Source organism: Ixodes scapularis, unplaced genomic scaffold (assembly GCF_016920785.2).
Source record: "Ixodes scapularis isolate PalLabHiFi unplaced genomic scaffold, ASM1692078v2 PGA_scaffold5__190_contigs__length_132052651, whole genome shotgun sequence".
Taxonomy (NCBI): Eukaryota; Metazoa; Arthropoda; class Arachnida; order Ixodida; family Ixodidae; genus Ixodes; species Ixodes scapularis.
This window is the reverse complement of record NW_024609880.1, coordinates 53,647,102-53,674,533: the sequence shown is the minus strand read 5'-3', so window position 1 is coordinate 53,674,533 and position 27,432 is coordinate 53,647,102. Positions and strand designations below refer to the sequence as shown.

Genomic DNA, 27,432 nt, shown 5'->3' with positions numbered 1-27,432 from the left:
AATTGGAAAAGTCTCTTTCATGCTAGCCCTTAGTTATATCCATTTATTAAACCATTATAATAATTAACCTATACCTTTCCCCTCCCCTCACCACAAATGGGGACCTCCATCATCTCTGCTGACCCACAAGGGGTCCGCAAGACCTCAATGGTTGAGAACCACTGCAATAAAGCATACATGAAAGCTCTAGAATGATTTATAGCTTTTTTTTGACACTTTTTCAGTTTAAAAATGATTTATTGCAGAAAGTATAAAAGGCGTCTAACAAAACGCTGTTGCCATATTTAAAGAGCACCTGAAACACTTACTTAAAAAATGAGATAGAGGTTGATTCTAGCATGTTTTATCCCGTGAATCTGAATATCATGTTTGTTTTCCCCGAGTGAGTAACTAAACACAAAAAATCTCCGACCAGTCCATACGTCATAAAAGAATCTTTTGGCCGCCAAGCGTGTGTTGCTCGTGTGGGCAGCACCTGCAATTGCAAGCTTGCCAAGTATATTCCCCCGCACTGGCACCAGTCGCAACGTTTTTTTTTTTCCCTTTTAAAAAATAGCAAGGGTGCGCGTGCAAGGCTTTGACAGGCGCTGAAGATGCGCTAAAGCGGAGATTCCAAAAACTCCTTTTGCGAAATCACGCTCCAGGAAGGAGGGCCTTCAGCGGTACTTTAAAATTAATTTTCTGCAGCCTTCATGCACCAAATTAAAAAAAAATAATGTCGATTGTCGAGATTCTGGAGGTCAAATGAAGATGATTTATGTGCTTTCTCAAATACAAAACCGCTTCAGCCTACCGTTAACATAGTCATACCCCTTATTGGATACCTCGCACATGCAGCTAGCAGAGAAAGACAAAAAAAAAATGACTTGGATATGTGCAAGTGGAGATGTGGCTTCCATAAAATAGTGAAGTGTGTAAATAGTTCTCAAAATAATAGCCTAAAACATGCACAGATGCATTTTACTACAAGTTCAAATCAATATTTCAAAATAAGAGACTTTTCGTGAAAATAATTCACAAGATGAAAGTACCTGTAAATCTTCAAAAATACAATTTAAAATATTTGCTTCTTTTATTATGTTTTAAAGAGCAAGTGGTCACTTCAGACTAGTGTAAGAGGTAAAGTTTGGTGTCCACAACTATCCTTTCAATTGTAAAACGAGAAAAAGTGCCAATGTTGCGTTTGCAGAAACAGTGTCGTGCAAAAATTACTAAGATTGTATATGTGCAAGTGAAGATATGGCTTTCATAAAATAGCAAAGTGTGCAAATAGTTTTTTTTAATTGAAAAAAAACAAAAAAAAAAAACACATGCATTTTACAATTTTTTGAAGTCAATATTTCAATATAAAAGATTTATTACATGAAAATAATTCATGACACGATGAAAGTGCCTGTCGATCTTTAAAAACACAATTTCAAAAATGTGCTTTTTTGTTTTTGTATTTTTAAAGAGCAGTTTTTCCCTTTGACGTAATAGAAGGTGGTCACTTCAGACTGTAATGTAAGAGGTAGTTTGGTGCCCACAACCACCATTTCAATTGTACAACGAAAAGAAGTTTCAATGTTCCGTTTGCATAAACTGTGTCGTGCGGCGTTTGGTGCTCGCCAAACTTATCAGGAACGTGCGAACAACGTCTTATCTCATGGAAACGCAATCTTGATGGCAGTCGAAGAACTGCTCCAGGATGTAGCATTCGGTGAAACAGACCGAGCAGAGGAAGCCGCTAGCTCCAGGCTAAGATCGCTGCTGGATTGGGGACATTGCGGCAATTTTGCTTGCAAGGCGGTCTATGCTTCTCACCTTATCCGGAAGAGACATAAGATGATTACCGATCAAACCATGCAATCAGTGACTGTTTCGACAGCTCCCTATGCAGCATTGTGCAAAGAGGTGGCGGCAAGTATGGACTGGCCAGCCGGCAAAATTGTTGCGGCATCCACAATCCAGCAAGCGGCCTCTCCTGCTCGGGCCGTTTTGTTGAGAACTACGTCATGAAGCAGTTCTCTGGCTGCTGCCAGGATGATGCTCCCATGAGATAAGACACCATTGGCGTGTTCCAGATAAGTTTGGTGAGCGCTGTGCATGCTAGGAATTCTATTTTGGTAAATGAAAATTATAAAGCAATTATTCGAGCATGCCATACTTCAAAAATTTCTTTATTAAGGATTGTGCGAAATAGTTTTGTGGACGGCTGCACGTTCCACGGTCGCTCAGGTGGCAGACACTGGATCCGATCAAGATATGCAACAGAAGAAAAACATTCAAGTGCCTCGTCGTCCCGCAAACTGTCGTCTGTCCTTGACCGACGACTCTCAGTCTTGGACCGGACCGCTCATCCGCAAGAGCCAAGAAACCGCAGATTTGTTACAAAACCGGACCGGTCACCGCAAGAGCCAAGAAACCGCAGATTTGTTACATATTCCAAGTTGGATCTCGCAATAGATTTTTTCCCTGCTGCCTCCAAACTCCAAACTAAAAAACTGAGCGTATGCAGAACCTATGCAATCGCTCACAACGGAACACCACCGGGACTATTCAAGTAACTTTCGCCCGCTCCAATCCCGCACGTCGGTTCGGGATCTAGTACGGCATACGCCTCGAGTACTCCTCCCCACGCCAGGTCACTCCTCCACGAGACGCACGTCATGGCTGCTCCCAGTTTGGCACGTCGAGCATGCGTTGGACATGGAAAATCTTTAATTTTATCCTCCGCTGGTTCGACGAATGAAAGGCGGATACCCCCTTTCTCGCGTTGAACTCGGACTGAGGGCCTACGCAGGAAGGTCGACCTCGAACTTGGAGATGCAGTCGAGGAGCCAGGGGGCCCCGACGCCGAAGACGCCCGGACGACCACCCTGCTGAGCGGGACGTCCCTCCCGCTCCGTCACGAGGAGGACCACGCCGGCGGCGTCTGCCGGCGGAGGCCGCGAGAGCAGGGAGGCCCCTCCCAGGCCAAGCAGTGCCGCCAGGTCGTCCTTTGACGGTCCCCGTGCGAAGGGCCCCTGGAGCACCGTACTTAGGCCGGAGAACAGGCGGTCGGCATGGGATGCCCGGCGGAGACGCGCCCTGGCAGGAGCCCCGTTGTCCGGGTGCTGCCTGGTGCCCTTGGCCTCGTGCTCCAACTCGTCCACCCTGCGCCCCTGCTGCAGGCACGCCTCCACCCCTGCAGAGAGAGACCGTCGTTGAAAGATGCGGCAGTGTGGGCAACGCCATCTAGGAGACTAGACTCGCGTACGATGGCGTCCTCGGTGAACCCCCGTCCCGAGCGGCAGACGCGCTGCAGCTCGACTAGAGTCGTTCTGGCGTCGCCGCGTGCTGGCCTCATGCTTGTTGTGAGACACTGCGAGACATACCCGCAGTGTTGGCAACACAAGCTGGGCGATGCTGCGTGGATCCACTAGTGGCTACGCTCAAAGGTACAGTGCAATCCCCTTGTAATGATATCACATGCAACGGTGTGCCGCTTATGACGACCGGTTTCTAGAGGACCGCGCCTTTCTGCACTGGGCATCCAATCCAAATACGACGATCATCGGTCATAACAATTGCATTTTCGGGTTTTCTCGTTGTCATTATGACTGGAGTGTACTATACTCGCGTGGAACTGCGGTCCCTACCCATTGCCGGGAGCAATCCAAGTCGGGGGTTTGGCAACGGAGGATCGCGAGTGTCTGGGTGAATGGATTCCCCTTTCCTCCAATTGTTTACTGCTAATGTTTACTTTTTACTGCTAGATGTTTACTGTTAACCATAGTTCCACGGCAATGCCGGCGAGGTGGCTGCCGGTACGAGGGAGGGACTTACATGAGAAGCTGAGGATCCAGGTGCCGGTGACCAGGGCACTCAGCACCTTGAGGGTCCTTTGCCGGCAGTTGCCACGCTCGTCGCAGCTCACCACCAGGTGGCTCACTGTGAGGACGGACAGCTTGTGTCTTGCCGTTTGAAGGAATGTGATGTCTCTTAACGGAACCCCTAGAAATCTGTTAGTTTCTCTGCCTGTGTCCTTCTCCGCCATATGTTTAGCGGAGAAATCACGCAACGTCGGGATAACGTACGACACTGCAACTCGATACTGCAGCGTCAATTTCGCTGCCACTGCAAAATTGACGTTGTGTGACGTCAAATCGCACTTTCAAGTCCCAGTATCACACGATATTGTGACGTTGCGACATCACCTCCTCCGCTAAGCTTGGCGGGGAATTGAATAAATTAAAGGAAGATCCATTGGTGGATCATTAGGGAATGCGTTAGCACGACCCTTGGGAAATGCTAGCACTGAACCCCTTCACTTTTCTGTTTTGGCTTTCTCTTTTGCTTCGTCTAATTTTTCCCACTTCTCTTTGGCCTTGTTACGGGGTCAGTGTTAGCGTTTCCCAGATGAGGGATGTCTGGCATTTCCAAAAATGCATTTTCTAAGAATCCACCTATGGATCTTCCTTTAATCTTTGCCGGCTTTGGGGGTTTCTTCTGCTAGGCGCTGATTCCGCTCCTCTGTCTCGTTTGCCCGCCTTGCACGCTTAGCAGTGCATCCGCTGCCTGACGCTGCTTTCACTGTCCACCGGTTTCAACACAAAAACTTTGTCCACAATCCGTCTTCTTTTGGCGCCTACTTGAACCAGCGCTAGTACTTGGTTTACACTCCATTTTGTAGCGCAAACCAAGGCATGCGCACTTCACCCATCTGCAAGTTCAGACTCGCCCCAGCATCCACGCGCACGTTGGCTCTTGCCACGTGATGTCGCCTTCCTCTCGCCTTTGTCCTTCACTACTCGCCTCCTCTCTACACGGCGACTTCTTTTTCCACTGTTGTGTCCGCAGACGGACGCCATCAGCTTTTTCCTGTCATGTGGGTACTAATGCTCACGCAATAATATAAAGTATTTTTCACTCCCTGCAACGACTGTGCTAAACAAATATAAACGATTTAAATACTGCATTCCACGCATTACAAGACTTTCGAGATATTTTTCTTTTTCTTTACGATGCTGCTATCCTTCAAAGTATATTGCGGTGTCGTCGAGCTCCAACGTAGGCCTTTATTGCCGGCCCCCTTCTTTTTTCTTTTTTGTGGAAAACAAAGAAAATACTAAAAGCCTTATTGCCATCATTATTAACCCTATGACGGTCGAGTTTTTTTCCCCCTAAAAGTTTTTCTAGTGGTCAAGTTTTGTTTTTGAAGGAATACTATTCGCAACTCTAGCGCGCCGCTCGCCCTGAAACGGACCAACGGAGAACCAGAGGAGCGGGGACGGCAGCGGCCGCGGCGGCGCGGAAACGGTGGCAGGGACTGTCTGCCTTGATGCGGGAAGCCGTTTTGACGAAAAAAGTGAGCGCGCTAAAAAAGTAATTCTTATGCTCCGTCTTGCAACAGCTTTGCACAAAGGACCGGGATGTCTAATTTCATTAGTGCTTCTCGTGCATCGCACACACTGCGGATTTCTGGTCTTGTGCATGGCCCCCAGCTCAATCTTTGCTGAACTTGACGGAAAACGCTCTCGGTAAATATTGAAAAACTCTATAGTACGGACTACGGAAAGTCTATTCTTTGCCATAAGTAGGAGAAAACTCGTCGCGCAACGGTATGTCGAGCAATACAAATCGAGAATGGGTTCGCGTTTTAAGGCCATTACAAGGAACATTACCATTTACTCCAAGCACTTTAAAAAGACAGAATATCCGTACTTGCTTTCAGGTAATTACAAAGCAAATAAAGAAATGCTCGAAGCATTTTAAGCGCGTCTGTGTTAGCCAGCCGTTCGTGACGAGAGCTTAGAACGCGCAGTTTTGGCCAGAAGGACCGGAATGTTGCAAATAACATGGTACAAAAAGTGTTCGGTATATTAAAATATTTACTTTTGATAGAGCAATAAATAAAACCCCTAAACACGCCGATTATTTTAATAGGCAGTATTTGCATAGCGTACGACACCCCTAAACTTCAGTTGGACGTACAGCGTACTGACGTTAAACCGGCGCAGCCAACTTTCACGAGCTGCTTGATAGCCGAGTTAATTAATTTTTTTTAATTAATAATTTTATTTTCCTTTATTTACAAAGGAGGGAGATAGGGCAAAAAGCTACATGGCTTGCAGCTTGACGAGGCCCTACTCCGTGGAGCAAAGCAGCAGAGACATTTCAAACAGGACAAGCAAAAAACAAAGTACTAGACCTTATTGCATGGATTATCTACAAAAAGAGTCGTTAACACTGTTTTCCGATAGCATTTCGCGTAGCATACCCTTTGATTTTTTAGTAATATCAATATTTTCACCTTCGAGCTCCTTTAAAAGTGACGGTAGTGTATGTTTTAAAGAAGGGAGTTGTACAACTTATTAAAATAGCTTAAGTAAGTCTAAATGACTGTAAAAAAAAGAGTAGTCGTTTTTTTTTGGTTTTATTGCAAAACCTAAGCGTTTTTTTTGTTTTGTTTTTCTCTTTGACGCATACTTTAGCTGTTTAATATCTTATATTGCGTCGTCATCAAGCCTCTTGTAAAAGTTGGGGCCGTCAGTTTGACGTCAGTGGGCTTCACGGCGAACTGAAGATTTGGAGTGTCGTATATGTGACAAGGAGTGTAAGGACTACTACAACATTTTTTTTTAATAATGAGCACGGCAACGCTCCTGGCGCGCACTGAAAATTGTGCTTCGTAGGCGCAGCACCAGCTTGCAGCTGTAATGCTACACCGCACGGTAGCCTGCGGTAACAAACTTTCAATCAATAACCATAGAGCAGTTTGATTACGTGTTGCAATACACCAAAAACCGAGATGGTCAGCAGCGAGTTCTGAGGCAGTGACGCGAAGACACCAATACTGTGAACGCTGCTCTTCCGAAGCTTGACGGTCACCGTTCGCGGCTCTTTTTTTTTTTTTTGAGCACTAATGGCCAGGCAAAGCGCAAACATATCTTCATCACCCTCGAAAATATTCTGCCACAAACAGTAACGTGGCCGGTGCCTAAAACGCGCAGGCTCACCACAAAGCTTCGCACTTTGAGGTTTCTGCAACTTCTAAATAACAGCATGCTCGTTTTCCTAACGTGCATCAGCATCTCGGTCACCTGTAATATGATCCCTCCCTAACCGCTTCGCATTTGTAAAAAAATTAATCATTTTTAGCGCGCTGAACAGCGTCAGCGAGCAGGCGCACGGGATATCCTGGAGAATCTATCCCCGTCTCTTCCGCCATCTTGGAACTACCGCCCCGCCACCTATAGGGCGTTGGAGTTGCGAATAAAGAAAGGGTGGACCCTTGGGAACGACCTTCATGAATTCAGCTGAGTTTTCACTTAGCCCCTTGATGCCCAGCGTTGCCCGGGAGCAACAATTCAAGAATTATTTATTTTCTCCTGTGCTATGTGCGCCTCCATAAATTTAGTGCCACCTGTCGCATGGGCAAAGACATCTGCGCTAGCAGTGGAGGATCGAAATGCACCTTAAAAGCAGATCACTCATCCTTCAAAATCAGAGTCAATAGTAGATGTGACGTATGATGGCATGCCCCACTGGCCAGCGCAAATATTACCAAATCCCAGGAAGACCAGCGCAAATATTACCAATTCAGTTATACCTTTCTCTACTGTACAAAATTCTATATGCGCTTGGGCTCTCTCCCATGTCGTAACTGCTTTCATTTGTTTGACGGGAAGTAGCACCGCAAATGCGCACTGTTGCTCACGAGCAACACTACGAAAACATGCTTACGAAAAAAGGCAATATGTACCGTAGAAAACCACGCATCTGCGGATTTCACATTAAGCGCCCATACCCAAATTTGTAAGACCTGAGAAAATATGCACAGTACATTGATATGTAAAATTGATGACTGGACGAGCGCCCATCTCCCCCAAGACCAGATTTCTGTTATTCTGTGTGTTCTGAAACAATGCCAAGGTTTGTAGGTCTCTAGTATTTCAAGTAATGTTTTGCGCACGAAAGTGTTAAGCATGGTGTGCAGCAGTAGTGAAAGGCTCGGAAAAACTATTTAATGTTTGATTTGAAAATATTCGGCTAAAACCACTGATCGCTTCTACCCCGAAATCTACTATTCACACATGACTAGTGTTCAATGCATTTTTATGACAATGCAATAAATTTGTTTCACAGATCATCCTGTTTAACACATACAAAGTATGGCCCCACGAGGTATAACGTTACTGATTTCCCACTATAATGAATCTTCTCGGTATAACGTTACTGATTTCCCATAAATCATTGTGCTTCAACAAGTACAACCTTGCTGCTCCTATCTATTTCTTTTTTCAGCCAAAAGCCTTATACGTCCCATTATCCTAAAAGACAGCATCGGCGTTGTGCCCGATAAATGGCCATAAAAATATGTCATCAAGCATGCGCCGCTCAAGGTCAAAGCGGATGCGCCTCAGAAATAAAACACAAAGAAAAGCACAGCAATGCAGATGCTTTGTCACGGAAACCGTGAAGCAGGTGGGGGCGCTTAAGCAACGCAGATGCTTAGTCATGGTAGCCGTGAGGCCGACGGGTGCGCTGCGCCTGCACGGGGGGAGCGTGATGTCACAGCTGGAACGCCGTGTGCAAAAGAAAGACGTGGTGTGCTGCTTGTAGGAATGCGCTCGCATTCCTACATCCATGCAGCCATTCATGCAGATGCATCCTTTTAAAGCTTTCGCTTAGTTCATGCTTCATTTACTATGTTGAAAAGTTATTAGGTATAGCAACATTAGATACAGCAATAAGTGTTGTGTTAAAAAATGTTGGGGGGACAGAGGAACACAAAAATGTGTTTAGTGACATCTAAAAGGCAGTTTCACATCTTCCTCGTTACAGCAACGTTCCTCTAAAGCTGGGATCCATACTTTTTGATATTGAGGAATGCCCACCTCTATCAATTGACAACCGAGCAACCCTCCCGGTCTCGGTAGCGACGCAATAAAGCGGCGCAAAAGCTTACAGACCTTGTAAACAATAATGCACATTATTGCATATATCAGCTGCTCTAGACGAGGGTGTAGTGTCTGGATCGTAGCTATGCGTTGATGAGAGGCTAAGATAAAACAGTGCTGTTAAAACGCTCTCCACGGGGGCGGGGACGATGGTGTCCTAGGGTTTGAGAAGCCCCGCCCCACGCACCTTCCTCGGAGAAGGAGGAGCGGCAGCTGCCGCCAAGCATCTCTGCACAGCGTGCCAGATCCCTGCACTGGGCCTCGTCCAGCCCAGAGGCCAGGAGCACCGGGGGAGGGCCGGATGCCACACCCTGCAAAGCCAGACGGACCGCAGTCGCTTACTGCAGTCCCGTGACGTTGCTCGTTGCACCTTTGGGATTACTTTCCCTGCGTGGGCGACATGAGACGCCAGACACACCAACACCAGTCCAAGATGATGTTTTGAGCAACGCACCTGCTTGCAAAAGCAAATAATTTAGGTTGCGTTTTGACTGTGCGTCATGACTCTTCCCCACCTTGCTCGCAAATGCTATGAAGTAAACCAACAACAGACAAGCTGAGAGGACTGCACATTTCTTTAATTTTCTTTTAGTCCTTTCAAGCGCTTTTTAGCGTGTATTGATGGGTGCTTGTATTGGATTGTGGCTCGTGCACAAAGGGACGCTAGAATGCCGCTTTCATGAAAGCGTCTTCTGGGCGCTGCAGACGGTTGTATACAGTGGTGGAGTAGCAGACGATGGCATACGGCGTCGGATGTTGCAGTGTCGCTGCTCACATGAGCAGCAGGCAGTGTCAGATGCCAGACTGAACTAACCGAACATTGTGACAAGGAGACATTAGGCTTGCATGCGGTGTTTGGCCGAGCAGCCAGTCCAAAACTAGTGGGCCAATACCAATGGGCGGTTTCTATAGTGGGGCGTGGGCGGAGTACACCTCCATCTAAATTGTGTTTCACAACATAATTATTGCGTGGAATATTCTTTTTTTTTTAGAGCGCAGCTCTTAGGCACCCGTTTCCGGCTTGAGCGGCGTCGCCATCGCCGTCGGCGTAACCGCGCGGTGCATTATGGGTAAATTTTTCCGAAGGGACCCGAGGACTCCCGAAGGAACCCGAGGTCGTCCCGAAGGAACCCGAGGTCCTTCGAGAGGACCTCGGGTCCCTTCGGGAGGACCTCAGGTTTCTTCGGTAGACCTCGGGAGGACCTCAGGTTCCTTCGGGAGTTGCATGCAACTCGCATACAACAAGTTGTATGCAACCTGTTGCATGCAATCCAGGTTGCATGCAACCTGATGACGTTATCGTCATCCGCATCGTCATCGTCATCATCACTGATGACGTCATCAGTGACGTCACTGATAACGTCAGCAAATCGTCATCGTCAAGGTCACGTGACCGCCTGAGGTCACGTGACCCGACTGAGGTCACGTGACCCCCTGGAGTCACGTGAACCCCCTGAGGTCACGTGACCCCTGAGGTCACGTGACCCCTGAGGTCACATGACCCCCTGAGGTCACGTGACCCCACTGAGGTCACGTGACCCCCTGGAGTCACGTGAACCCCCTGAGGTCACGTGAACCCCCTGAGGTCACGTGGCCGCCTGAGGTCACGTGATTCTCCCGAGGTCATGTGACCCTCTGAGGTCACGTGAAGGGTCACGTGACCCCCTCCCCCGAGGTCACGTGACCCCCTTGAAGTCACCCGACCTCCCATGAGGTCACGTGACCTTAAGGAGTCAGCTGTCCCTCAGTACGCTTCCATCCTCCTCCTCAAGAGCTGCGCTCCAACCGGCGTTACAGGGATTTGTAAACCGCTTTAATTTTTTTTTTTTTTAGGAAAATTTATTTTATGAAGTATTGTCTTATTTAGGCACTTTAAAAAAATGTTTTTTGCAAGTTTCGTTTCGAGCATAACTTTTTGCTCTTTGAGGTTCATTAAAGAGAAGCTGAAAAGGTCCTTGAAGTCTAACAAACAATAAAAGCTGTAATGTAGACACCTTAAAAATTACGTGCCTTCAGTTTTATTTCAATCTTATTAGTAGGAGCGTCGTAATAGTCAATTAAAATTTCGACGTACACCCGCCTGTTGCAGCGCGCCGACGGTAGGGAAACGTGAGAGCAGAGAAAAAAACCACAAGTGACGTCGGCAGCAGGGTGCTGGCCACTAAGGTGGCTCGGGGATGCCGTCAATGACGTCACGACCCTCTGGACAGATAACAAACGGCAGAGAGGATCATTGCATACCCGGCGGCAATTGCTGCACATATTTTAATGCGAAAGCATTAACTGGTCTCATGGAGTGAGCCGACGTCATCAGCTTTGAAACCATGCAAAACGAGCCAACGGCACCTTTTACACTTCGGTCCCATTGGCTGGCGCGTCGACGAGGCTCCCATTGGCCGCTGCGCGTCAGTTTGTGTAGTGTCATCCTGACTGCGTTATTACACAGTTGTGTTGTCACTGATTACTGCGTTCGCTCGCCGCTTATCGGTTGTAGGGCGCGTGGAAGTATATACGGCGCATAGAATAAACCAAGGGGTTCGTTCTGCTGGGAACTATGTTGCTGTCTCTTCCTTCCTCGCACCGCAAGGCACACGACAGTTTGAACAATCATTCACCCGATGGCGCTGCATGTCCGCGAGGCAGTGGCTCTACCGTTCCACGCCCAAAGTCAGCGCGTTGTATGCCGCAGACTGAAGGGAGCGAACGAGTGGCTTGCATGCTTTCGCATTCACAACTCATAAGAAGTGCTTAGGTGTACCTCGAGCCTTTTTAAAAACAAATCAGGTTTACGTTTACTTCTGCCCAAGATAAATGCGATAACTGAATCCACGGGACGAAATGCTATGCGGAGCACAAGTTTGTCTGCTTCTTGCACAGGGGTTGCAATGATGTCAGAACACTAAGCTCTTATTGGCTGATTAAAAAAAATAGTGGGTAAACTTCAAGACATTTAGCATTGAGGTCTACCCACCATACATTCAATCAAAGCCAATCAGAGCTCGGTGTCATTCTGATGTCACCACAACTCCTGCGCAAGAAGCAGACGACTTGTGCAGGAGCTCTCCTCCTAACTCAAATTTCTTGAAAAGTGCTTCAGTTTTCTTTTAAGTAGTTCCTTGCAGTGCAGTACTGTCAGAAACAATCAGGAAGAGCAAGAGTGTGGATAGTGCAAGATGAAGAGCCACCTTCCACCATCCACAGTTTCATGTTGCCTCACTTCTTTTGTTGTGGACAGTGCCTACATAGTACACTCATGTCGAGCTTTTCTCTTTCCGACGGGAAGTTACAGTTCTGTGGCAAGCGTAATTTGCTCCTTAAAGAAGAGGCGTGTTTCTGCTGCAACACGACATGCATCGCCTAGCCGGGAAGTCAAACTCTTCAAAATTGCTCCAGCGAGATCTAGGCCACAGTCGTCCCTAGTTCCGCAGCCTCCACTCAGCCGCTTTAGCTTACATAGGAGTCGAGCAGAGTGATGTCGATTACATACAAACCATTAATCAGGTAGCCCTTCGCAAGAGTACGTGCCGGCCAAAAGCGAGCCATCAAGGAGGGGCCCCTCTCGATAAAATTCCAATAAACAAACAACGAAACAGCTCAAAGGGGACGCAATGAGAGTAGTAGTGCTGCCATCTGCCGGAGAGCACATGGAACAAGTTCAGAAACCGAAAACCAAGCCAGACCTTAGGCTTGCACACAATGTTCTGCCGAGCAGGCCAAGCCAATCTTATATTAATGGGCTCCGTAAGAGGTGCCACGTGGCAGGTGGGGTCGTCGGTACGAAGCTCACCCCAGACCGGAGGGCGACCACCTTTGGCGGAACGGCCGTGCAGAGAGCTGCCCTCATCACCTCCCCCTGAGCCAGATCTTGGGCTGTGAGGCCGTCACTGGTCCTGCATGGCAGAGCAGCCAATCAGAGATCAGCCCGGACACGGGTGCTTGGCATAAACACCAGGGAAACCTCGGAGAGATATCTGAGGTGCCGAGACCGCATGCTCTCTATCGCACGACTCAAGTGGATTGTTGATTCTTCGAAGGGGCCGCATAAACCGATTCCTTAACATACAGGTTCTCAAAATAGGTTCCTAGGAAACCAGGTGTTCCCCAGAATACCCTCGTTCTCCAGGATACCCACAAAAGTTCCCCAGGATACACTGAGGAGTTCCTCAAACTCTCAAAATTCCTTGACTCCAAAGAAAAATGTTTTTCACATACAATTTTAGCAGATCTGAGCTATCCACTGATGGATAACTATGGGCCAGGCTCTCTAGTATATAGCCTTATTTTACAAGTTCTGTATGCTTCTGTATGGTCTTATTGTGTCAGTGTCAAAACCTGGAAGGGCTGTCATTCAAAAGAGATGGTAAAGTTTGAGAACCTTAACATGTCGAGATTTTGTACCGAAGTGGCCGAGATTTTGCATTTTGTGTATCAAAATTTGGAAGAGTGAACTTACCCGAGTAAAACATATATAATTAACAACCTGATTTCGCTACCTAAGGCGCCCGTCAGCTAACAAAAGGCGTCTGATTGGCACAACTGGCGAAAGACGGAGGCAAGTACAAGCAAGAGCACAGACCCTAATCTACGATAGCAGTCAATCTTATATTTGAAGTGCGGACTTTTTTGGTCTGTGCTTTATTTTGTTACTTTTGCTGGTAAAGCACGCTGAAAAAACACAAAAACAATGAAAAAGATTCCTTGTCTGGTTCTCTCAGCCGTGTCAACAGCTGACGCCCCCTCTCGGCTGTTGCGTCACCCAGACGTCTTTAAGACGACGGCCGTGGGTAGCAAATCACAACCGAACGTGCGTGTCGGAGTGGGTATTTTGTTTTGCCTCAAATTATTATAAAGAAAAGTCTCAGGTTCATATTGAACAAACCCACTCTTCAAACTTTCTAAAATAATTTTTTTTTCTATTTTTTTTATAAAATATTTTGCGTCGAGCACGGTGGAATACTACAAACGCGCCATGTCTCTGTCTACTTCTTCGTCCCTGTTTGTTCGGCACTTCAGTCCAACAATGTACCAACTAGCCCATCTTTCAATCTTAGTGAAATACTACATTTTGGGTGCTTGATTCTTGTACCTACTATCGAGAGTGGCTATACCGAAGTCGGTTATAACGAAATAGTGATTTCCGATTCCCGTTGACTTCGTTATAACCGGCCTCAACAGTAGTTCTGTCAATTGCTAAAACAAGCTAAAAAAAAAACAAAGACAAAAAAACACAAAATTTATTTTTTATGAATGTACGATGCACAGCCTATTATTTTGTTTAAACTGAATTGCTTTAGCGAATGTCAGAGAAAATGAATGCCAGACATCATACATTTTATGTTTTGGTGGCATATTTAGAGCCTCGCATCTTAAATTCGTTACAAGTGTTGCTTACTAAACACTAGATGCCTGCAGTCTTATACATGTGCTATCCACTGGTACCTCTTTAGCTTAATTTATTATTGCAAACTAATTTATATGGAGTTTTAAATTTCATCAAACATTCAATTTAGCCATATCAGTAATGTGATTGGTCCGAGTCGTTTTGGAGCATATTTTGCAGCAGCTAAAAGTTTGTTTAACACAGAACTTGCTAGCCAGGCACGTAGCCAGGGGGGAGACCCATGGGGCCCAGGCCCCCCCCCCCTCCCCGAAATCTTTCATTTTGCTGGGACCTCCTCTCCCCCTCTCCCTCATACAGCATTTTGTCATGGGCGGCCCCCCCCCCTTAAACCAAAATCCTGGCTACGTGCCTGTAGCCAGCTGTTTAGTTGCATGTAGAAGCACCAGTCACGACAGCAATATGCTGAGTGTGAAGGACCGTATGAACTGCAGTGAATGGCCATTTTAGAAATGGAGCTCAAGGTAAACCAAATTATGTTCTGTAAAAATAATGACAGAGTAGAATAATATTGAGCACCCAAATTGACGTATAATTAAAGGTCTAAAGGGTGTAATAGAACTGCAATTATTCATTCGGGTAAAAAAATATATTCTAATTTGAGTATAACCTCAATTACATTTTATATGTAGAACTTAGTGATAACAAAAAACGGAATGGGAACAATAAATAAGCCTTAGAAACAATCCAGTCGAACTCGTTAAGGTCATTCCCGAATTTCAAGTGATTGTGACTTCTAGTTTACCTTGCTTTCTTTTCAGCTCCGACTCAAATTTTTGTGTTATTCGCCGACGGCAATCTCTGTGGAGTCGTGTCTAGTCTGCCTTCTTCCTAAAGTCTCTGAGCACATCATGCTCAGAAACGGCACTTGAGAACGAACTGGAGCACTCGGCTAAACAGATAAATCAAGGCGTGTCTTGGGCAGCATATCTGAGGCGACCAAACCCGAGAGGCACTTACTTGGCGTCGAGAGTGGCACCGGAGCGCACCAGAAGCAGCACGATGTCTGGGTGACCGTTGACGGTGGCGTCGTGCAGGGGGGTCACCCCTCCGGGCCCGGCCACGTCCACGCATGCGCCATGGCTCAGCAGCAGGCGTGCCACCTCCCGGAAGCCGTGGTTGCAGGCCTCGTGCTGAGCAGAGCAGACCGAGTTGGGCAGAAATCGAGGAAGCGCTCTTTAAGACGTGGTAGACGACATCAATCAGAGATGCATGGGGGGCACCGTAGTAGGGGGCAGAGGAGAGGCGTACCAGGGGGGTCCAGCCTGCGTTGTCTTTGACGTTCGGGTCGGCCCCCTCCTCCAGCAGCTGCCTCACCCGGTCTGCATTGCCCTGCAAGCGTCAGGAATGCACGGGAACACGTCAAGGAAAAAGCCCCCTAAAAACAGCGCACGAAAGGGCACAAAAACTCCAAGGACACGTAAGCACTTCTTATGGGTTGTGAATGCGAAAGCATGAATGTAGTTCTTTCGCTCCCTTAGTTTGTCTGTGGCGTAGTGGCATGGACGACCACGTTCCGCCGGCGGACGGCTGAGCGCGCGACTTCGTGAAGTGGCCGCACCGAACTCGGCCGTGCCACCTCTCTGGAGTCTGCCCGGGTAGGCTCCGACTCTGCCGCCACCGCCCCCTCCTCTTACCGGCAGCCGCGCCGCGGCCAACGTTGTTAGATTAGCTCAGATACGGAACTGCTCATAGACGCTGCATGTACGAGCAGTACTCACCCATCACTCACCACAACTCGCCTCCAGTCGTTCGATGCGCCGGATGGCTGCTTTGGTAACTGCAGTGTATTCTATGGGATACGTACGTTTCGAAGTGCAGCGTCTCAATGACATTCCACCGTACTCTATAGAATACACAGTTCGTAAACGAAAATCTAGATGGCGCTTCAAAAGATTGGAGGCAGACTGAAGTGAGTGAGGGGGGGTAGCCCCTTCTGTGGAAGTTCCACAACTGAGGTAATCTAGTAACGTTGGCCTCTGCGTGCACTGCGCCGCCATGGAGAGGGCTTCTCTGGTTCCCTGATGACGCGCGCCAGCCAATTGGAGCATAATTCATCAGAAATCGGCTCCACTTGAAAAAGGGTATTTTAGATGCCATTTGGCCAGTTTGGCGTGGTTTCAAAGCTGATGACGTCGGTTCCCTCCGTGAGACAGTTAATGCTTTCGCATTAATAAAAGAAAGGAAAAGCAGGTCCCTCGTGCCAAGTGAGGCCCGCATTAGCGACTGCTTACGACCGGATGCAGCTCTCGTAACCTCCTACGACGAAAGGACCCGCCGGCATCGTGACAGCGCAGCCAAAGAACGCCCGTGATTTCCGCATATTTCCTACTTTTTCATGCATCAAATCTCTTTTTTTTCATTGACTCGAGAACCTTTCAACCACGTTATAAGCGACCGTTTCTTGTAGACAGTGTATGCACGTTTGTGTTGTGTATTCAAGTTCTCCCGCCCCGGTCCTCACCGAGGCATCGCACATATTGGGGTTCCCCCAAATAGCGCTAGACAGGAGCACGCATCCGGAGCTGCATTCCCAAGGATGCTGTGGAGCTTGTGGAGGCGAGTCCCTGGTTCGTTGCTTTCCAGACGCATGGTCCCATCTGGCGCTAATTGGGGGAACCCCAATATATGCAATGCCTTGGTGAGGACCGGGGCGGGAGAACTTGAATACACAACAGTTTGATCTCGCAAAGACTGCAAAACCTTTGTTCTAGTAAAATGCAGTTACAGGGCCACCTCGTAGGTGGCACCGGGTGCCAGTGTGTCCTCTAGTCGTATGTGATCGCCAGAACAGGGGCACACATTACTATATTTGGTGACAGGTTGAGTTTAGGGGAGGCTTCTCCCTTCTCTTTCCCATTTAACAGAACCAACACTGAAGAGGAGGCAACCTCCTCTCTAGCATCGGCTCTGCTAAAGTGGAAAGAGGTGCGACGAGCTTCCCCGAAACTCTTGACCTGTCGTCGACCATAGAATTAATGCATATGCTGCTTCAAGCGTTATCTGCTTCAACCCTAGGCTAGACCGATGGTCAGCAATCCACATGTTGGATCTCGCCCATGCCATTGTCTCGCCGGGATCACTACGATCTCCAGCCAAAAGTGGTGTCAACGATTGTTCAACGATCAACGAACGACGATTGCCGAAGATGGTCGGATTGTGCAATTCAAGAAACCCTCAATCTGGAACACTTTGGCTCTGTGCACTTTGTCAGTTGCTAACGAGCATTTTCGCGAGCTACGCGGATTACGCCGAAAGTTGGAAATGTGCAACGCCCACTTGCTTTCTGCTCCTTTATTCGCGTTCGACTTCCGGCAGGCATCCGACTGCCTGGCACACACTCGTCACAAAAGTGGCTGGTTGTGCTTGAAAAGTGAGACTTTGGAGAGTGTTTGCGCCAGACTGGTGCACAACGTTCAACGCAGCCATGACCAATAATTGGCGGAACAAACTATCGGAAGCACACAAGCAGTGGGTCAGCGTGTCCCACATGCCTCGTGGTGGTCCAAACAACAGACTTTTAACCACTGTTAGCCAGTCCTTAGGAATGTTGGGAATATATCAGCTCACCTAAAGTAGTCTCAGGCACTCGAATTCGCATCTGTAGTTTGGAACGGTATTTCGCATCATCTATGATAGACATGCTAGTCAATTTCATTGTAAGTAGGGTTTCGTGGAGTTTATTTTTCTTGAAATTCGGGGGGGATGGGGGGGAGGGGTTTGGGCATCTTTTTTTTACTGCAAATTCTGTGTTTTCCGGTGTCGAAATTTGGTGTTGGGCACAAAATGGGTGTGTGTATATGTAGGAGAAAATGGGACACCTTTGGGAAACACGCAAGTGACCTGCATGCATGGAAAATGTCCCGGTATCAGTAAGAGAAGGAGTTGCGAAGGAAGCAGCCACCTCATGAACAGTTCAGTTCCGGGTTAACGCAAGATAAAACTGTAGATAAAGATTTTCTTTCCACGGGTTTTTCTTGTTCAAGGAAAGCTCCAATTCGGCATTTTTTCGCCTTCCCTCGTTTTTATAAAACAGTCTAGGGGTTACCCTTTGGAGTTCATTGGTATTTATAGAATACATGGAACCCTAGTAATTATGAACCAGAGTTCTCCCAAGAAACTTTTGAGATGTGTACATATCACAATTTCTGGGGTATTGGGAGGAGGCGGAAGGGGCGACGGCTGCAACTTTTGGTCATTCTCGGCAGTTTCTCTGCCGCACAGCAGCGATTTTGTTTACAGAAATTGTGCAATTCCATTGCGTAGCCACACAAGTCTGCCAATTTGACAATCTGGGTCGTCGTGCATTTTAGGAATCAGCGTCATCTTGTCCAGCGGAGGCAAAATATAGAAGTGGGCTGGACACAGCAGAGATGGGCAATAAGCCAGACTGATGGGCAGCAAAACCACTCCCGCCCACTACAGAGAGAACCGTTATGAACATAATTCAAGTTCAGCCAGAGTAAAACTGCATATTTTACATGACGGAAGGTTTCTTCGGGATGTTATATTTTGCACACGTTAATTCACGGTTCGACAGACGGTCTACACTTGCTTCCATCAAATTTCACGTCTCTGTTAGAGCAAGTTCCAGAAGTGTCAAAGTATTTTTTTCAGGACCTTTATCTGGGGAAAATACCTTCATTTTTGCTTTATAACTTTTATAAAATTTATATATAAACCTTACATATAACCTTAACGTCTCTAAAAAGTAGCAAACCGGGACAAAATACCCCAGGTTAACTTCTTTGTCTTCCTTTCTGCCCTTTCTTCTTCTTAACGTCTCTAACACTCCCAGCGTGTTGCTCGCTCATGACGCTCGATATGATGCTCATTTGTGACAATGTTTTAATAGAAAATGCCGCATAAAATGCATTCTTTGTTAAAAAAATGAGCATTGAAGATAAACATGAAACAGTCATTGAAAGGGACTTTGAAAACATTCCATTGGGACAGACCTTAATGGCTGCCACTTGAAGCATGGTCTCCCCCAGCTTGTTGCGCTTTTCAAGTGCCTTGGAGACTGGATTGGTTGTTCCTTTGGATGTCCGGCGGTCCGACGATCCAGCACTGCTGGGGGCCATTGGCGGAGGATCCTTGCTGGGGGCTTGTTCGGGTGGCCGCTCATCCTTGGCTGAACAGACACTGCCATTAGATCAGTGTGGGTCAAAGGGCCTTGCAAAAGGCCCACTCGCTACGCTGTCAGAAACATGCCCAAACAGTGGACGGGTATCATCTAGTAACGTAAAACTGGAAATATGTGTGGGTGTCACAGGGCAAGGTCCTAATGCGGAAGACTGAGAACTCGCCTGTCTCGTACATCACGTGTGAAGGGGATTTGATGAGGGTGGTGCAACTGTTCTGAACCTGACGCAAAGAATTGTGTTACTGCGTTTATCATGTCTTTCACTTTTCAGCGTGTTGAACAACTGAAACGAACAAAGATAATCTTTCGATTTTTCATTGCAATGTACGTAGTTTACGAAAAAGCTCTAACTCTTAGTTAGGCATGTTTCCCAGCATGCGCTTGGTTTTGATGTAATCGCAGTAAATGAAACTTGGTTAAAAAACAATGAAAGCATTGTTATGCGTGGCTACAAGTTATCATATCTTCCATGTGATACACATACGAGAGGTGGAGGCATCGCGTTTTTTGTGAAAGAAAATATTGTCTTTTAGGTTCTATCACCTGCCACTATTAGTGATGATGTCATTGAAGCACTTTTTATAAAGCTTGATTGTGGCGTAATAGTCAATGTAGTGTATCGACCTCCAAGCTCGTTAGTAAACTCCTTTCTTGTAAAATTCGAGGCAGTGCTTACAGCATTGTCTAATGGACGGAATGATTGCATTGTAGTTGTTGGAGGCTTTAATATTGATCTGGCGAATGATACGCATAATAGCTATATGCTGCTTTTAGAATCTTTCTACTTACACAACTTCATTAGTGAACTTACTCGCATTACTAGCACCTCCAGTACATTTATTAATCATGCATTTTGCAATACTGATATGGATGTCCATGCTGGTGTTTACCTAAGCTTGATAGCTGACCACTTGGCCATTTTTCTTGTTTTAAAAAAAGAGATCATTCATAAAAGAAAATCTGGTCGACCTGAACAGCGGAATAAAATAGATTATGCGCAGGTTTGCAGGGTATTAGAACTAGATATTAACTCCACTAATAATCAAAACGTTATAGACCAATTTATTAGTCATAGTCATTAGTTATAGACTAGCTGTAGATCAATTTCAGTTTTAAGTATAATTAACACAGTTTTCGAAAAAAATAATATGCTAACGAATAAAGGACTTCATAACTGAATATTCAATATTTTGCCACAATGAAAAAATGTCTAATCATTGCTGCTACTCACTCACCTGCTCAGATCTGCATTCGGTGTTTATCTCAAAGAAGCTCTCACATTTTTGCTTTATGTTATGCCATCTGTGAGTAGCGGCATCAACCAGATAGTAGTTAGAAAATAAACAAACTATTTTAGGCTTAATTTATTTTTTTCATTTTTCTAAAACCTGCATTTATAAAGTTTGGGTACCACCTTGTGTGAAAAGTTTAATCACGCAATATGTTAATTTGTTTAATTATATACATTTTTTTATGCTTGAATAGCACTCAGAAATACCCCGTTTATGCTTGAATAGCACTCAGAAATACCCTGCTGCAGATGCCGCATGCCCTCTCCAACAGTCTGTTGCTTTCACCGTTTGTCAAGTTATTTAGAAAAGGAGCGCAGATAGATGTTTTGCTTCACAGTCATAACAGTCATCATCTGTGAAAAAGCTGCAATTCATCGTTTGGAGTTTGAATGTTAGCAATTGCGTACCATTGTTAGACCTCTCCTCGACCTCGGGGATGTGGGATGTGGTCCGTGAAGTAACAGCAGGACCTGAAGAAAACAAATGCATAATTAAAAGCTCTTTTTGCCCACGCTATGGCCAAGGATGCAACAGGCCAAAATTGGCAAAGCTTGTCTCTCAGAGTTCTCCACACAAACATAAGCCTTGCATCACCAACAATGCACACATTAAAAAAGTTGCAAGGTCCACGTGAGAGCAACATGCTGGTGGTGGCAACTGGGCCAACGAAAATAATGCCCCGTTTCCTCAACTGATCATTATACACTTCAAAATAATGCCCCGTTTCCTCTAACTGACCGCCACACACTTTACAGGAGACATAGAACAATTCCTGCGATTAATTGGCCAAAATCCGATAATCGTTGCACCACGCCTTTAAGCACTAGTTGAACATATCTGAGGTATCTAGTAATGCATAACTATGAACCAAACATCTCGTATCATGTGCCTTACTGCTTATAGGGCCTGGAGACCTGATAACTGCTTTACTGCATTAATCTTCTAGACTGGCAGCAGTTCCTCGGCTTCCAGTCAAGCCAGAAAGGGGTTTGTTGAAATTGCAAAGTTTCAGGACTCCTGCTCTGGCCCAACTTGACGAAAAGAAAGAAGAAACATACCTGGGGTTAGTGTGAACAGCAAATCCTTAAGCTGTGCAGTGCAGGTGATCAAATTCTTTATCTGATGATCCGGTTTTACTTCGCGGTGCGTCGTTGGTGTACCACAGATGCCACAGGCCTCGGCACTCGCAATGCACTGCCTGCAAGCATGCACGACCATGCCCTTCAGGCACTTTCAAATGTGTTTTCGAGACTGTTTTGAATGCTTAGCAAAAATAGCACTTTGGCGCAAGATATAGCAGAATTTCGTTGATGGCACAACTTAGCACAAATGGCACAGCACTTCCATCACTGCAGCTGTAAGGTCAAAGTAATGGGTAGGCACGCTGAAACAGAGAGTGCCCTCAAATATTGACTAAAGCGGACCTGTAAGTATATTTGACTGTTTCGTGTCAGCATTCAATAAGATTGCAGCCAGTTTTGAAAGTGGAAGGAAGGACGTCTGCCAGTGTCTCGAGGCCCTTCGTTCGACCATTCCACATTTGTTTCACCTGTATTATCAAAGTGAGTATGCGCTCAAAAGCTGACAAGCACACTCGCAATTAACTTTTTGAGCCTCTCGATTTGCTACCACACAATTAAAACTTTCAATTACCCCATAACTTGTTTCACTCAACTCTCCCATACCTGTATGGAGCTTTCCCCATTACCCCCTTTCACAGTTATTCGCTCCCCCTACAACAGCCTCAGAGCACATACCTGCTTGGCCACAATGCCATGCCATCTGCAACCTCATTAAATGCTCAACTGAACCCAACGTTATGATGTCAGTACCAAAGACACTTTCAGCTTTCTCGAGAACTGACATAGAATATAGACCTTCTGCAAAGCATGCTGCACCTTCTGTGGTGCCAAAAGGAATTGCCGGAACTCGAGGTACAACCTATCGTAGCGGACGACGGAGGCGACCTCGGAGATGACGGCGAACGGGCAAAGGCAGGCGAGCAACTGCACAACCCTCTCGCTTTTTTTAGTGCCACGTGGGGGCAAGGACTGCACTCGTGGTCTTTTGGCATTTTAGCAAAAGGTCCGTCAGATCTATTCTGGAAGACAAGCTTGGAAGAGAAGAGCTTTGGGAGGGATGGACACATTAGTCCGAAGAGCTTGCAAGCACGACGAAGCTCCCCTGATCTGGCACCATAACCACGGGCGGTGTGCACACAGGACGACGGCTCACCTGCAGACGGTGTGACCACAGAGTCCGACGACGTGGGGCTCAGACAGCAACTCCTTGCTGCACAGAAAAACGGAGCCATCCAACCCTTGTAAGGGCTACCCTTATACTCCCTCTAACCGTAACTTGGCAGATGGGGAAGGCTACGGACCCAGCGAGCCAATCGGTGCGTCAGAGGGAGACACCCGTCTTATCTCACTAGTTGCGCGCAGTGCTGTCAAGGGCAGCAGAGAAAGGAAAGTCACTTTTGGGCCAAGTTTCCCTGTGGGGAGAAAAGCGGTCTGGGACACGCAAACGAGCCCGGGCACGATTCTCAGGTTACGATCTCACGTGCTTCACCTTCGTCGCTCCAGTTGGCTCGAAGGGGTTGTAGCGTTCGCTCTTTGCCAAGTTACGGGAAACGATTTGAGAATCTATACACCAACTCAACTCTGTTACGTCACGCCGCGGTGGTGGCGTTTCAGGTGCATTTCCAATCAGGGGGCGTGGGCGGAAGTCGCCATGCGGGACGGGCATTCTTGTGTCGTTTCGGAAGAAACCAGACTAAAATCTGTCTTCTAGCCAAAACACCACGACCGGGATTGTACCAATAGCCGGGAAAGGCGTGAAGATCCGTTTTCAGTGTTTTCTCTGCCTGCTTGGTTCGTCCGAGAACGTGGATAGGTGCCGTGAAAAGGGAAATTCAGACTCTGTCAGACTATGATTACTCATGCTGGAAACACTGTGGTTTAAATTCACGGATACTTGCCTTGCCATCACCAATTTATTTATTTTGTTCCAATATGAACATAGGAAAACCATCAAGTTCTTTCAAAATGTTGTCTGCTTATTCAAAACGACAGCGGCGAGTAGACCGAACGTTGGGATAGGAAGTCCAAGCCTCAGAAGATTTTTAAGTTTGAAGGTTGTTTGGGGTAAGTAGGCTCGGTGTAAACAGTAGATACAAGGAAATTATCATTGTTATCTGTGGCCATCACCGCCTTGTTATGCCCGATTCACTTGGTCCAATTCTGTTTGCGATTTTCAGTAATGATGTTGAGCACCGCAGCTACCGTCCAAGCTAATGCACGCCGAGCGACGTTGCGACTGAAAATAGTGAGCAGAATCTCATCATGTGAATCGGGCATTAGCATTGATTTTACAGCATTCACACGCAATGAATCGCCACAAGTCCTATTATTTTCACAAAGTTTTGTGGTCTAATCAACCTTGTTAATTTTGCTCAGGCCCCTAAAGTAGTAAGACAATGCTAGGAAGATGTAGAATGAACAATTCCAACGTGAAAATGAACATGGGGACTCACACCGATGTTGACAACATCATATTCCTCTGGTTTGTTGATGTGGGACGCAGCGCTTCTTGCCCACACCTCAGTGCGCATGCGTGGCGCCGGTGGCGTGCCACTAGAGGTGCTCCGGTTTGTTTGCAAACATCAGCTGGTGTACAGTCGATGACAGGTCAAGAAGGAAGTGGAAGCTCCTCCCACCTCTTTCCACTTTAGCAGAGCGAACGCTGGAGAGTTGGTCGCCTCCTCTCCAGCGTTCGCTCTGCTATTATGAAAAGAAGTGGTAATTTCGTCCACCATATTGTTGTTATGAGCTGTCTGCCGCGTGCTAAAAGCGAGTTTTTCGAAGATTAGCCAGCTTGCCAGTTTCATCATGAATTTTTATTTTCCTCTAATAAATAAACCATTTTCTCACTTACTTTCCATAAAAACGTATGTTAGCACGTTCATTGTTTTTGGTATTATGCACGCGCACTTTCTGGCTGGCCGCAGTTGCGAGCGAGCGCTGGCTGGACTGTGGTTTTTGTAAAGAGTAGAAACGTGTGTACGCGGTAGGATGACTTTTAACGCTCTCTAGTAATAAAATAACCTTTATTGGCGGATCAGGAGAGCGGCGACACCGCAGAAAGGCGAAGGAGGCCCGCGTTGCCGCGTCTAGCGATGGTGATTATGTGGTATCTTGGAATCGACAGTCAAAGTATGTACTGGCAATAAAAGAATGATAGACGACTTGCCATTGCGCGCAGCTTAAGGTGGAGAGCAATTCCAGCAGAGCATGCTTTGTATTTTCCATCTTGAGAGCACCACCCGATTTTGCTGTCCGTGTCCGTCCGTAGCGCTTTCACGGCTTTCACTCAGCGCTTCCCGCGTTTTTTCTTGTTACTGATGACGATTGTGCGGGCCCAGCGGACTGAACTCAGCGTTACTGAAGTTACGTTAAGCAGTACGTTCAATGTACGTTTCGGAGTTTATTTTTGTACAATTCTAATATGTTTTTCGGTTTTTTTTTTTAGAGATTCAGTGTTTTTCAGTATCATTTTTGTTGCCGGGCGAAAAATCGGGGTGACTCAAATATTTTAAAAACGTGCCCGATAAGAAAAATAATCAAGACAAGATCCGTATGTGCGGAACTAACCAGCCATAAAAAGGTTCAGAAATTTAATAATTAAAAAAATAATTGCATGTAAATTATTCGAATCGGGCGGTGACTTGCGCCACCTAGACGACTGACGAGTAATGGAAGTGAGGTTGATAGATACGGTAACGATGGGCGAGGTTTCTGGGTACCGTTTTTACACCCAGGGGCGGATATAGGAATTTCTTGAGGGGGGGGGGGGGGTCAGGTGTTGGTCAGCGTACCATATGTTTAGGAACCCCCTCTCCTTCTCCTTCGTTTTACGCCCTAAATTTTACGCATACAGAAATCAAGAGGGGGGTCAGGACCATAGGTCGGCATTTTAGGACCCACTCACTCACCATCACATCACCGAAATTGGCAGCCCATCAAAGTCATTCGGAATCACATCACAAAGTACACCACCATTCAAAAGTCACAGCCCTTCACATCACAGAGTTCAACTGTGCCAAAGACTCATAGCCAATCACATCACGCACCCGCAAACTCGCCCCCATCATGGTTACTCACAATCACGAGGAGGTCCCACTCACAGCCAGTCACTCACATCACGGCCCCTCAGAGTCGCCCCCTTCACGGCTACTCACACTCATGAAGAGGAGGCCCCACTCACGGCCGCATCACGGCTACTCACACTCATGAGTAGCTCACACTCACGGCCAGCCACTCACATCACGGCCCCTCAGAGTCGCCCCGATCACGGCTACTTACGCTCATGAAGAGGAGGTCCCACTCATGACCCCATCACGGCTACCCACACTCATGAGGAGACCACACTCACGGCCAGCCACTCACATCACGGCCCCTCGGAGTCGCCGCCTTCACGGCTACTCACACTCATGATGAGGAAGCCCCACTCACAACCCCATCACGGCTACTCACACTCATGAGGAGCTCACACTCACGGCCAGCCACTCACAATCACGGTCTCGCGTCCCCTCATCGAGGGGCCTCCTCGCTACGAGCCGAGCGGGCCGGCGCCTGCGGCTCTAATGTTTGTTTTGGTTTGTTCCCAGTATTTCTTTTTAGTTTTTTTAACATTGAGCAAGAGGCATCCACACCACGCCGGCACCACAGCACTACTAACAAAAAAAAAAAAAAAAACTATATATACAAAAAAGCCAACCCCCGAAAGTTTTTTTCTTTTCCCCTTTTATTTGCACCGAGCGCGAAACCCGCTTTCCCAAGGTCAACCAGATTCGGGACGACAACTTCCTGTTGTCCCCGGCCCCCCCTCCCACGGGGAAAACCGCTCCGCGACAAGCAGGGAGCGTGTGCTGCAGCCAGCATGGTTGCAAGCGCTGCGGACTCGAAAGTCGAGACCCCCAACTCTTGTCCGCCGTCTTGTTTCCGCCCATCGAACGTCGTTTCTGGAGTGCAGACCGTTGAAATTTTACGTTGTGCGGACTATCCGCAGGCTTGTTTAGTATCACGAAACGAATTTTGTGAATGAAGGAGTATGTTAATTTATATATACATATATGTAAATTTAAAATACGTTTCGAAGTGCGAATTCATTACTTTATATATATATATACGGCAAATCTCCCCCCTCAATCGTCTTTTTAATGTTTTGTTGAACGCTCATTCTCCGCCAAGATGCAGCGCTAGAGGTCCGAACCAAGGTATGGTGTACTAGACGTACTAGAAGACTGGGCAGTGTAGCGAGCGCCGGCGGAGGGCGGGCTCTTTCAGCGATGACCGGATCGGTGGCCGCGAGAGGGCGCAACGTGTAGTAGGCGTGCTGTCGGAGTGCGGAGCGCAGGCGGCGGTAGCGCTTGGCTGGCTTGGCGTTCTGCACGGGTTCGATTGCTTCGTATTGTTTGGCTAACTCTTTACGGTATTCTTTAGTTCTGCTGTTTCACATATTATTTATCGCACTAATTCGTTGCCAAATGCTTTGCCCGAGACGTGCATCTTCGGGCAGGACACCACAGTACACATCGCGACACCGACATTTACTTCGAAAGAGTATTAGCGAGGACGAACTTTTATCACCTGCATTATAGACCCGAATGAG

The 27,432-nt window shown here is 47.0% G+C and overlaps 1 protein-coding gene across 2 annotated transcripts; it reads right to left on the bottom strand.

Moving 5' to 3' along the window:
- Window positions 1-1,339: 1,339 nt before the first annotated feature.
- LOC8051539 (BRCA1-associated RING domain protein 1) lies at window positions 1,340-25,188 on the bottom strand. Of its 2 annotated transcripts, XM_029969037.3 has the most exons (11): window positions 25,012-25,188; window positions 22,996-23,052; window positions 21,819-21,958; window positions 21,168-21,230; window positions 19,281-19,456; window positions 15,574-15,654; window positions 15,283-15,455; window positions 12,712-12,814; window positions 9,112-9,235; window positions 3,808-3,912; window positions 1,340-3,166 (listed from the first exon to the last, which is right to left on the bottom strand). In XM_029969037.3, the coding sequence occupies exons 1-11, from the start codon at window positions 25,068-25,070 to the stop codon at window positions 2,775-2,777; spliced, it is 1,473 nt and encodes a 490-aa protein (XP_029824897.2). In that variant the 5' UTR covers window positions 25,071-25,188; the 3' UTR covers window positions 1,340-2,774. The 2 variants fall into 2 exon arrangements, with proteins under 2 accessions (XP_029824897.2, XP_040062347.1); XM_040206413.2 differs by lacking the exons at window positions 21,168-21,230; window positions 21,819-21,958; window positions 22,996-23,052; window positions 25,012-25,188 and adding an exon at window positions 20,145-20,315 and having other exon boundaries at window positions 2,034-3,166.
- Window positions 25,189-27,432: the final 2,244 nt, after the last annotated feature.